At 32.3% G+C, this 12,759-nt stretch overlaps 1 protein-coding gene and 1 long non-coding RNA gene across 2 annotated transcripts; both read right to left on the reverse strand.

Moving 5' to 3' along the window:
- Window positions 1-3,987: 3,987 nt before the first annotated feature.
- LOC104790890 (UDP-glycosyltransferase 76E6-like) lies at window positions 3,988-5,685 on the reverse strand. Its single transcript, XM_019246494.2, has 2 exons — window positions 5,113-5,685; window positions 3,988-5,032 (listed from the first exon to the last, which is right to left on the reverse strand). The coding sequence occupies exons 1-2, from the start codon at window positions 5,591-5,593 to the stop codon at window positions 4,155-4,157; spliced, it is 1,359 nt and encodes a 452-aa protein (XP_019102039.1). The 5' UTR covers window positions 5,594-5,685; the 3' UTR covers window positions 3,988-4,154.
- A 6,169-nt stretch (window positions 5,686-11,854) lies between these two features.
- LOC147942591 (uncharacterized) lies at window positions 11,855-12,667 on the reverse strand. The gene is made up of 2 exons (XR_015559044.1): window positions 12,529-12,667; window positions 11,855-12,229 (listed from the first exon to the last, which is right to left on the reverse strand). It is a non-coding gene; the product is annotated as an uncharacterized LOC147942591 (long non-coding RNA).
- Between the last annotated feature and the right edge of the window lie 92 nt (window positions 12,668-12,759).

Genomic DNA, 12,759 nt, shown 5'->3' on the forward strand with positions numbered 1-12,759 from the left:
CTATTCAGCTTTACGTTTTGGTTTATGTGGATGAATTAGTCATTACGGGAAGCTGCTTAGAAACAATTTCAGAGTTCAAAGAGTATTTGAGTACTTGTTTTCACATGAAAGATCTCAGGGCTCTCAAATATTTTTTGGGTATAGAGGTCACAAGGAGAACCGATGGGATTTTCCTCAACCAAAAGAAATATGCACTCGATATTCTCCAAGAAACTGGTCTTCTCAACTATCAACCTGAAAAGTTCCCCATGGAACAGCAACACAGTCTTGGTCGCGTCAACAGCCCTCTGTTAGCTGAACCCGCGCGGTATCGCCGCCTGGTTGGACGCCTGATCTACCTTCTTGCCACAAGACCGGATCTGACGTACTCAGTTCACATCCTGTCTCAGTTTATGCAACTACCAACACATGCTCATTGGGATGCTGCTCTTCGCGTGGTACGCTACCTACAGGGTTCCCCTGGCCAAGGTATTCTTTTAAGTTCAGATAATGACCTGCAGCTCACTGGTTGGTGTGATGCAGACTGGGCGGGTTGTCCTGTTAATCGCCGCTCACTCACTGGCTGGTTTGTCTCCCTTGGCAACTCGCCCTTATCTTGGAGATCAAAGAAACAGAATGTTGTCTCCATGTCCTCGGCGGAAGCAGAGTATCACAGTATGTCTTTAACACTTCGTGAGCTCAAATGGTTAAAAGGTTTGTTAGAAGATTTAGGCGTCCAGCAAGCCCAACCGATTGATCTGCATTGCGACAGTCAAGCAGCAATTCATATAGCTGCAAATCCAGTCTTCCATGAGCGTACGAAGCATGTCGAACTCGACTTTCACAACGTGCGTGACGCAGCTAAAGCTCGACTCATTCGACTTCATTTTGTTCGTTCAGCGTCTCAGCTTGCGGATGTTTTCACCAAAGCCTTAGGACGTCGGGATTTCGAAGGTCTCATTGGCAAGTTGGGCCTTCACGATCCTCAGTCTCCAACTTGAGGGAGGGTATTGGAATGAATACAACCTCGCTATATAAGGAAATGCTATCTATTCATTTACGATCATATAGCTGTACATATCTCTAATTGATATCGTTATTGTAATTAGGCATTTAAGTCTATAGCTTCTTCACCAAGTCTAGGTTTGTATATATCTTTGCCTTTGTGGCTTGTTAATAACACAAGAAAACATTCAGTCTCTTTCTGTTCAGTTTCTATAATTCATGAACTCAGTCAAAGCCGGTTCTGCAGTGATGAACATTCTTAGAGCTGGAACTTGCTGATCAGACATATTATGGAAATAACATGTAAAATTCATAGATTTTGGGACTGTGCTTAGTTATGTTTTATCCATGTTTATGTTTCTGTATGCACAGACTTCTTATGAAGTGTACAAAACTCCTCTAGCGAGTTGTATGAAGAACCTTCACTTCGAACAGAGGCTCTAAGCTGTTGTATCACTTGATAAAACTCTGGCACTAGCTCTTTTTTTTTCTTTTTTTCTTTTGGTCCTGCGTAGGTGAAAAGCCGATACCGATAGTGTTACAAGATTATAGCCGCTTTCAGAAACTCTGAAACAGAGAATTATAGAATTACCTTTCCAGGGAGCCAAAACATCGTTTTCATAGAGTTTCTCAAATACAGAGCGCCTTTTAAAAGCTGTGGCACTTGTTGTGCTACAAATGACGATTGGGAGATTAAACTCTTTGGCTGCAGCTTCAGCAAAGCAATGAACTCATCATCAGCTATCTGCTTTGCGAGTTTGGGTTACTCAGCTTCTTTGAATGTCTGTGTGATTCTCAGACTCACTTGTGGACACTAGTTCATCCTTTTTATGATTTGTTGACCCCTTTTCACTTGTGAAGCATATGTGTAGTAGATGGTGTATGCAAGTAATTACATCTCTTTTATCTTGTTAATGATTAATCAAATACAAAAGAAAACATGTTTTTTTTGTCACCTCCTCTTATTTTGAAAAACTTTGTTCCTTGATTATGATCTCAAGATGCTTTTACAATATTGAATCACATTGTCTTTTATAGACTCTAGAGAACAATCTAGAAATAGGTGACTTGTAACATCCCGGTTTTTAATTGGTAATTGGGCTGGTTTATTTTCTTTTCAGCCCATTAAGGCCCAATAACTTGCAAACGACGAGGGTTTATGTTTGGCATGTATGTGTGTATGAACGTATCACCGTCTTCGTTGAACGAGAGGAGAGTTTGTGAACCCTAAGAGCAGACGGGCATTTCGAGACTTGAGTCTCTTGTTGTTGATGGTTATGGGACGTAGTTCCATTTGTGTGATGTGTGTGTATGTTTGTGTCACAGGTTTTAGGACACAGTGATTGCTGCTTGGCTTAGGTTTAGACTTGGTGATTGTCTAAGCGTGTTTGGGTGTGGAGACTTCGAGAGCCCTGAGGCTTTCCCTCACTGAGTAATTATCAATTGCTCATTTCTCTTTCTTTTTTGCAGGTTAGTTAAGTTAAGAGTTCGTTTGCATTGTTAGCTGGTAGTTTTGCATTTAAAGAGTGTTTTGGGCCGGCCAGGGAGTCAACCCGTTGACCAGTTCCGGGTATCGAGTTCGGGTATTACATGACTCATCACTCATGATATCAGTTGTGATTAGATATGCAAAATGGGTCAGAAAACAGTCCAGCAAGAAAAAGGTCCCAACAAGAAACCAAGTCAACACTCACAAGTCAAAACAAAGTTGACCGTACCTGATGCAGTAACCAATTTGGATGATGACTAATCTAATCACAGCTATTATCATGAGTGAAGTTCTAGATTTGTCTCTAAACTCTCTATAAGAGACAATGTGACTCAATATTGTTAAAGCATCTTGAGATCATAATAAAGAAACAAAGTTTTTCAAAGTTCTTATTTTACCTTCACTCTATACTTTTGTGGACCTCTTCGTTCTGACCTCTAAATCCATAAACTTCTTGATAGTTTTCATATCTACTAAGAGTTCATCTTCACATATAATAATTTTCTTTGTCATCACAACAGGTACTTACTACTGATATGTCTTGTGCAATCATATTACTTAAATTTGATGTTTTCTTATAATGTAAAAATGTAAAGATAAATATATTTTGTTTCCGTAGTGAACAAGTATCTTAAGAAGATGGAATCATGGACTTAAAGTAGAGACAACCGTCTTCACAGACTTCTCATGAAGTGTACAAATTCCTCTAGCGAGTTGCATGAAGAACCTCCACTTTTAACACAGGCTCTCAGTTTACCTTTTGTTTTGTTCAACCATTTCATTAAGCTCTTGTTCTCTTCAAGGACTTGTAGGTGCCTATAGGATACACAGGAATTTCTAGCTGTTGTTGCAAAAAATACAGAGATGAAGCTCTCTAGACAGCTTTCTGTATTGATTATCACGTTGGAAGTTGTCCGTTTGTCAACTGTATTCGATTGTGCTTTGTAATGATGCAAATCGTGAAACCGGAAATGCTTTGTATCTTAGGGAATGAAACTCGGGAACAAGCTCATCCTGTTGTCCTTTTTGTTCTGCGAAAAGGTTAATGAAAGAACAGAGAGAACAAAGGTGAATTTGTTAAACAAACTTGTATTTTAGATAATTATCTTTTGAGTGTTTACACTTTCTTATATACACTACTTGAGAACAATCTAGAATATACAGCTGTCTAGGGTGAGTCATCCTCTATGCTTTGCAGAGATTGCAGAGGTGCATATTTGTTCTTATCTGAGGACGTCGTTGTCACCTTCGTACTAACGGTCTTCTTGCTTGCAGGCGTGACTGCGACAGGGTGAGTCATTGTCTTCATTGTCGTCTTTTGTTGTGTTTGAACATGTGGGCTTGACTGAATCTGGGCCTTTGTTGAGGTTGTGTTGAGGCCCATTGTGATATCTTCTACGGTTAAAACATAGTGATACAACATTATAGATAGCCATGACATTTTTTGCATAGATTTTAGACTACCTTTCAAGGTAGCCATGACATTGTTTGCATAAATTTTGTCGAATACAGAGTGAAAGGCAAAAGCCGTGAAACTTATTAGTCGTATTTGATACTCGCATTGATTTTTTTTTTCTCTTTTTCATACAAAAATATAAAGCACGCACTTTGTAAATGTTGCAAGATCAAGCTTGATCAATACAATTTAATTGTCTCAAATAATACATGAAGTTGAACAGTTTCACATTGTCTTCAAGGACTTGACAAGCTCATCCAAAGTGTTGTATGAGGTACCCCCACTTTTCACAGAGGCTTTGAGCTTCTCTTTTAGACCAAGGGCTCTCTCCTCCATCCCAGCTCCTTCTTCGTCCACCATCAACCTTTTCACAGCTCTCTCAACCTCTCCTCTATCCACTTTACTACCTTCCACCTGAAACCCTATTCTCCAAACACTTTCTACATACATAGCGTTCAACTTCTGCTCGCCATGAAAAGGCCTACAAATCATTGGAACTCCTTCTGCTATGCTCTCGAGAATTGAGTTCCATCCACAGTGGCTCCAGAAGCCTCCCACCGCAGGATGTCCAAGTACTTCTATTTGCGGTGCCCGCTTCACAATGTATCCTCTATACGAGACCATCTTACTAACTTCTTGTGGAAATGACTTTATCCCATTGAGGCCAGGGATCGAACCTGGTCGGATGACCCATAAAAAAGGTTGGTTGCTATTACACAACCCCCAAGCCATCTCCAGCACTTCCTTGGTTTCCATTTGAACTACCGTTCCCACGCTTACGTATATCACTGACTTCGGTTTCTGCTTGTTCAACCATTCAATGCAGCTCCTATCATCTTCAAGCAAACTAGATGGTGGAGAAGCTGTTATGTGAAGAGGACCTATAGGGTACATCGGAATTTCAATTTCTTGTTCTAGCCATGATAGAGATGAGCTCTCCAGACAGCTCACGGTGTTGATGATAGCAGCGCAAGCTGTTCTTTTGTTGGATACTTCCCTACAGAGCTCAAAAAGGTCTTCTAGTGGCCCCAATCCTGAAGTCGGTAGGTCTTTGTATCGTAATGGATAAATATCTTCCACCACTTGTTCTTGCATTTCAGGATCTACAAAGTAAAAATAAAAAATACTAAGTTTAACTGAAACGAATAGTTTCCGGATGTGTTATTAATATTGTTTTGAGCACCTTCCATGTCAACCGAAATCTTGTCAGCATTGAGTTTACTTAGTACATAGCGTGAAACGTAATTTGTAGCACTTTCGGTGCTGAAGATGACACTGGGAAGGTTAAACTCCTTAGCTGCAGCTCCACAGAAATACATGAACTCGTCGTAGATGATACAAGCAATATCACTGCCTTGTTGCAGAAGCAACTGAGCGATACAGTCCTTGAAGCTTGCCTCACTGGTTTTGTTGAGGTTTATCATAAACTCGATTCCTCCGAGTTTTTGGAGTTCAGACTCTGATAAGCTTTCTTTAATGGTTACAAACTGAAAGCCAGGGAAGTGTTGAGAAGAAGACCTTACTTGATTGAAGTGTCCCTCAACAACTGTAATTGAGAAGCCCTTTGACTGAAGGGCTTTCCCAAGTTGCAGCATTGGAGTTACATGACCTTGTGCTGGAATTGGAACTAACACTATCCTTCTCTTGGCTTCCCTTTTGTCCATTGCTTATTTGCTTATTTACCCCTCTTTCTCTCTTGTCATCTCTCAATGCGGAACATATCTAAATAACTGATCCAAATTATTAATAAAATCCCATTTGCATGAAAAAGTTGTTGCAATCTTCCAAATATGCCATATTATATTAGTTAAGTCTTCCTCGTGTGGCAACTACTCTTTCTACACGTTAATGTGACATATTTAGAGTTGGTGGTTTAATTTTTAGCCAAATTAGGTACTGTTTTCGAGTTTTAAATAATAATTAAAGATGTCATGAGGCTTTACTTTATAGCAAAATTTCTTCAGAAGTGGTTCTCCTAATATGGTGCAATTATTTCATTACAGTCCAAAGAGTTGGTATACTCAATTACAATATATTTCCTTTTTAAGTAGTAACAACTAACACGTATGGTTCTCGAATTTCCAACACGTATACAGGTATACTAATTTAAGTACTCCGTCTGGTAAAAAACCAACGACCAACCAATAGTAAATTCTGTGAAGAACGACTTTTAGGTAACTTACGAGATTTGACATAAATTATGAAGTAATTAATTAACGTTTAATTATGCTGTTAGCATCACTCGATTAACTCAGAATTAAACCAAGAATAGTCCAATCAAGTCCGAAATAAACAAGCCCGATCAGTACGACCACTAGAAGGATCTGCGAAATAAACAAGCCCCTAACAATCTGCGAAGAAGAATCGAATCTATGGGAATATGAAACAAATCGGAGAAAAGACCAAAAGCCAAAGAGAAAAAGACTTAGCTAAGATCGACTCTCTTAATATAAGTAGTGAGTTCGACGGCCAAGCAAGGTAGGACAAAAAAAATCTCAAGATCCTAAGCTCAATATTTGCAAAACCCTAACTTGTATCCAAAGCTAGTTAGAAACTCTTTGTAATTTCACTGAGTTTGCTTGAGATTAATAAAAAAAATTACGCGAATCATAACCACGTTCACACAATAAATATTTTTACATAACGATAAACCAATAATAAATCCAGTGAATTCATTTTTTTTTAACAGTTATTTTCTTAAAGTTTACGATTTCTCAACACTAGTTTTCAAAAATTATATCAAAAGGTTTTTTTAAAACAAAGTAAAATCTCTATAATATATAAAAAATAACATAAAACATCAGAAAACATCAATTATAGTGCAAAATCACTCCAACCCAACGGCATAACAAACACTATCCTATTTCTTTTAGTGTTTTGTGAACAGTGTTGCACTATATTTGGTGTAAAACTATTCACGAAACACTAAAAAAAAGATTCTTTTATTTGTATTTTTGATTTAAATATATATCTAACCTATTGTTTATCCATTGAAAGCCAAATATACCATCAATATTTTTAAAACTATCTTATTACAATTGATAATATGAACTATTAACTATATTTGATATAATATAAATAAATAATTTAGACAAAAAATTAAAAGAAATACCAAAATTATTAAGATTAATAATTCATATTAAAGTTTAATAAACTAGTGGAAACATAATATTGCAAAATTAAAACTAAACAAAAAATTTAATGCTTATTAAAAATATTTAATTTTAAATTTAATAATATAATAATCAAAAGTTTAAGTTTTATTAAACATAATTCATATTAAAGTTTTGTTTTGTTTCAAAATTTGGTGTTTTGGTGTTTAATGGTTGGAGTTGCTCTAAGTTATTGCTCACTATAAGAAAATAGGGAGTGTTGCAGTTTTAGTAGGTTTTTGGGAAGATATTAAGTTTTTAATATGTTTAATATTTAAAATAACAAAAATGGGTGGTGAGAGAAAGAGTGAGATAGTGTCTGAGTGGGAGTGTGTGGTTTTGTGGGGTTTGGTTATCTGTGAGTGTGGGAGAGAGATAGATAAAGACAATTCTTATCCACCCCTTTAAATTAAAGAAACAAATCTTAATTAAGGAAATAAATTCTGTAGATCAATCAATTTTAAAATTATTAATTTAAATATTATATTACAGTTTTTAATTATTACATCTAAACCCTAACTATTTTTTATAAACCCAAATCGACATATAATTTTGTTTAATTGTAAAATCTAAACCCTAACCACTCTTTTATAAACCCAAACCGACATATAATTTTGTTTAATTGTAAAATCTAAACCCTAAACATTCTTTTATAAACCCAAATCGACATATAATTTTGTTTAATTGTAAATCTAAACCCTAAACACTCTTTTGTAAACCCAAACCGACATATAATTTCATTTAATTGTAAAATCTAAACCCTAACCACTCTTTTGCAAACTCAAACCGACATACAATTTTGTTTAATTATAAATCTAAATCCTAACCATTCTTTATAAACCAAACCGATATAAAAATTTTAAATTACAAATTTAAACTATAATCCTCTTTTATAACCCAAACCGACATAATTTCCTTAATAAAAGATCTACATAATTTGTTTCCTTAATTTTTTTTTTTGCCAAAAATTTGTTTCCTTAATTTGTATTGTCTTTTTATTTTAATTTTGATTTTTTTTTTAATATGATATGACATGACATATTGTTGTATTGTGATTGGTTAATTAATAGGGGGAGAACTCAAGAATTTTTCGATAGATAATGAGAAAGTGAGATCGTATGTGTGTGTTGTGGGTGTGAGAGTGAAGAAGAAATAATTATTTTTAAATATTTTTTTTCTTCTCTAATCACATCCACTCTTATTTAGTTATCCAAATATTTATTAATATAAATTATTTTATTATTATATTTTCAGATACAAAATATCTATGTTTTTTTTTATAATTTGACATGCATTTTGTTTTAGTAATTTCAAATATATTTTCATATCAAAAGTGATATATGCAATGGTTTTGTACATATGTAATTTGTCAGATACGAAAAATCTATGTTTTTCATTAATTTGATATGCATTTTTTTATTATATTAAATAGATTTTATACAACAACAAATGTATATGATTTTTCTGTACATATTTATTTCTGGGTAGATTTTAATTCGTACAGGTTTATTGTTGGATGGTTTTAAGCCGCACACGTTTATTGCTGGATTGTTTTTATTTGTACATGTTTATGGCTGGATGGTTTTAGTTATACAGGTTTAACATTACTAGGTTCGGACCCGCACATACGTGCGGGGTTATGTTTATAAACAAAATTAATTTTGTATATATAATCAAACTTATACTAATTGCGATTTTAGTTTGATATTTAGTTTGGTTTATTAATGTTTGAAAATTTAAAATAATAATGATTTCACTAGTATCTTAAAATTTGGAACAACATAACGGTTGGACTGGTAACAAACTAAATCAAATAAATGATTGGTTAGATTCTATTAAATTTGTGAACTATCAAATTGGATATATAACCGCTAACAACGATGAAAACCTGTTTGAAACATATACAAATAATTAGGGATGGTCGTAACTCTCTTTTCGTTTTGTCATGTTCCATTATGTCCTACACCCGTTCTCAAATTTTCGTTGCATAACAGAAAGCATTCCCAATATGGGACATTCCGGATATGGGACAAATTTCCGATTGAAAACCGGAGGGGACCGCATGAATACATAAATTCTCGAACTCCCGTATAAAGTAAACATAAATATAATTCATAGTATATCTATATATCATATGTTTTAATAAAAATATTACAAAATTAATTAACTTCTCTATTCTTAATATTTTATATATGTTTCACCTATATTAGATTATGTTTTTTTTATATATATTTTTAACTGTTACAGAACACATTTTATGTATTTTTTGTTTTTATTTTATTTTGAACTTATGGTAGTTCAATTGAAAATAGTAAGAATTATTTATTTAGTATGTGTAAACATATTTATATAGTATAACATCATTAACAATAAATTTTGTCATTTTGATTTATGAATATTTGGGTGTTTGAGTGTTAATCAGTACTTTAAGATTTGGATTAGAAATTTTTATACTATGAGTCATCGTTACCTTGAAAATTTCATTAGAAATTCAAGGTAATCATGACTTAAAAGACTATAAAAAAAATTTCAAGGTGCTTATGTTATAAAATTTTACTGCCATGTGTGTTTTTTGTTTTCTTTTCTATATATATCCCAAGTTATAGTGCCATTTTAATAATGACTGTTAACATCATATATTTGGAAAAATAAGAAAATAATATAAATTTTTTGACAAAAAAAAAAAAATTTAATACATACAACTAATTACAATATAGTCATGGAAGATTAATTGTACTTATATAGTTGAAGTATACGTACCCCTTGCTGGTTTCAAAAGTTAATTAATGTTAATGCAAAGCTCAACTACATACTCTAATATGAATTTCCTAAAGAGGTTTCTTAAATAAATCTATAGAAAAACTGAAGAAAACAAACACTAATATAGTATTTTGTGACTTACTGGGTTCATATAAAAAATGTGGACTTTTGTTAAGCAATCAAATGTAATTTTTTTGTTTTGCAGATGAACACCCGTTCATACCACAATCCTCTCTTATATACAATCTCTAGGTAGAAAAATATATGCTTTCGAAAAGATCTTCATTTGTATATGCTTATATACACAACAAAAAATTATAAATTTAACAAATCATAAGAATCATAAATCATAAACTGGACATAAAATCATAAATCACAAACTTAATACATAGACTTTTTTTTTTTTTTTTTTTTTTGCAGAAACAAAGAGATACAAAGTTACAAACAAAAATAGTGCTAGAGTGGTGTATATGATATGTGAGTGTTAGGTCGATTACTCTATTTATAAGCTCGAAAGAGTAAACATTTTTACTTTTACGTTTAAAACTAAAAAATCTATATAAAATCTTTTAAAAACTTATTTAGTTTTCAGTTAATGCATATACAATATGTTTGAATCTATATGGATAATCAGATTTGGATTTTGAATTAATTGTCTAGATTTTCCTATTAAACCAATGAGAGTAAATATATAAGGTTAGTTTTAGAAATAATTCCTAAATTTAGAAATTTGGTAAATAATTACTGATTTTATTTTAAGATTTCTTAAAATAAATCATCTATTTAAATTTAAGTTAAGTTAATTTCAAAAATACTATTCAAAATTAATTAGATTCATTTGTTATGGAAATCTTGTTAAATAATAAGTTACATTTTTGGTATGTTATTAATTGCGGAAATCTCTTATTATTTTATAAAATTTTAATAACTATATAAATTCAAGGAATTATTAATAGAAATAATTTCGTTTTTATTCTAATATTTTAAATTTCATTTTGTAATCTTGTTGGCTTTAATTTTTTTTATAGTGATGGTATGTTCTAATTAAATTTAAGGAGAAAATCATTAGTTTAATATTTAATTTAGAAAAATATTTGGAAAACTTAATATATTCAAAATTAATTATTTATGATTTATATCCATATCAAAATATATATAAGAAATCTATAACCAATTATAAAAAAGTTAATCATTTATTTCTTAATAGTTTTTTTTTTGTCAACCAAACATTAATCTAGAATAATGCATGATCAGGGAATCGAACTCGCCACCTTAGAGGTCCTTAACAAACCTCGAACCAAACATTAATAGTTGTTACCATTCTTTTAGGGAAGTTTAACTTTTTTTTTAATGTAAGCAAGTGGGTCTGTTTGGCAACATGGATATATGTTATTTATTTATTTTTTTTAATCCCTAAGTGTGCTTCCCATTTAATAGTATAGATTATATAAAATCATCAAACAAAATACATATCAAATTATAAAGAAACCTGTTTAATTAAAACCATCCAGCCATAAACATGTACATATCAAAACAATCCAACAATAAACATGTGCGGATTAAAACTATCCAACAATAAAAGTGTACATATTAAAAACCATCCAACAATAAATCTGTACAGAAAAATCATATACATCAGTTGTTATATAAAATATATTTAAAGTAATAAAACAAAATGCAAATTATAAAGAAAAAAACATAGATTTTTTTTGTATCTGACAAAAATGCTTTTTAAAAAAATATATTACACAATATTTGAATAATTAAATAAGATAAAATATATAAATAAAAGAAAAATAATATATTTTTTCTCTCTCTCTCCTCCAGCACACCTACACACGATTCACCTTTTTTTTTTTCTCATACTTTCACACATGGTGCCAGTACTCACATCTCTCTCACCCATGATAGCCCCATAACTCATTTTTCTATAAGTATATATAACAGTTAACTATATAATTGAAAATAATTAATAAACTAACCATGGGGCATGTATGTATGTCGGCCATGCGCTTGAAATTACGTAGCTCTCCCTCTTTTTTTTTTTTATCAATTTTCTCTTTCTTCTCTCTTCTTTGTTCACCTCTCCTCTCTGTTCACCTCCTCTTTCTTTCTCCCACGGCCAGCTACCACCAGATCTATAAACTCTACAATTCCTTTCAATTTTCTCTTTCAATTCCTTATTGTCACCACCATCAAATTTAACATTTTTTTTTTCTTCTATGTCCTTTTTTTCCCTCTCATCTCTTTACCTCTTATTTTCTCCTTTTTCTCTATAGAAATCTCTCCTTTTCTCACCCATAGTCCATTCTCTGTTTCCTCTTCTCGTCGGATTTCTCCACCACTCACCGATGTAACATGTGAGATTAGATCTGACTTTCAAAACGCCTATAAATATTTCATGTTATGAAAGAAAATCACATGATATTTTTGTCCGTATATCATGTAATTTTACATAATCAAGTGAGTTTTAAAAGTTTTACATAGTCAGCACACATATTTCTCCATATATTATATTATTTCACAGAATCACATGAGTTTTAGCAATTCTACCCAACCAACATCTTTATTTTGTCAATATATCCTGTTATTTCATATAATCACATGAGTTTTAACAATTTTGAACGACCAAAAAAAATATTTTTTCAATATGTCATATTATTTCATAGAATCACATGAGTTCTAACCTCTTTCACATGTTTCATATCCACCACCGCAAACACTACCACCGACAGTATCACCAGTATGATCTTCTCCACCGCTGCTATTTTTATGTTTCTCTTCTGTTCATTGGATTGTTTTTTTTTTCTCTTTATTTCTTTCTCCACAAATATATAGTTTGGTAATTACCATAACTCTAAAGAACATTTTGGTATTTATATCACCTTGACCCCACTTTCAAAAGAGTTAGTTTGCAA

The sequence above is a fragment of the Camelina sativa genome, chromosome 6 (assembly GCF_030686135.1).
Source record: "Camelina sativa cultivar CO46 ecotype springtype chromosome 6, ASM3068613v1".
NCBI classification, from domain to species: Eukaryota; Viridiplantae; Streptophyta; class Magnoliopsida; order Brassicales; family Brassicaceae; genus Camelina; species Camelina sativa.

What these genes read in the sequence shown, in the direction of transcription:
- LOC104790890 (XM_019246494.2), bottom strand. Translation starts at nt 5,593, where the DNA reads ATGGACAAAAGGGAAGCCAAGAGAAGGATAGTGTTAGTTCCAATTCCA. An exon ending in GATTTCGGTTGACATGGAAG is followed by an intron (nt 5,033 to 5,112) that starts GTGCTCAAAACA and finishes TTTACTTTGTAG; the next exon opens with ATCCTGAAATGCAAGAACAA.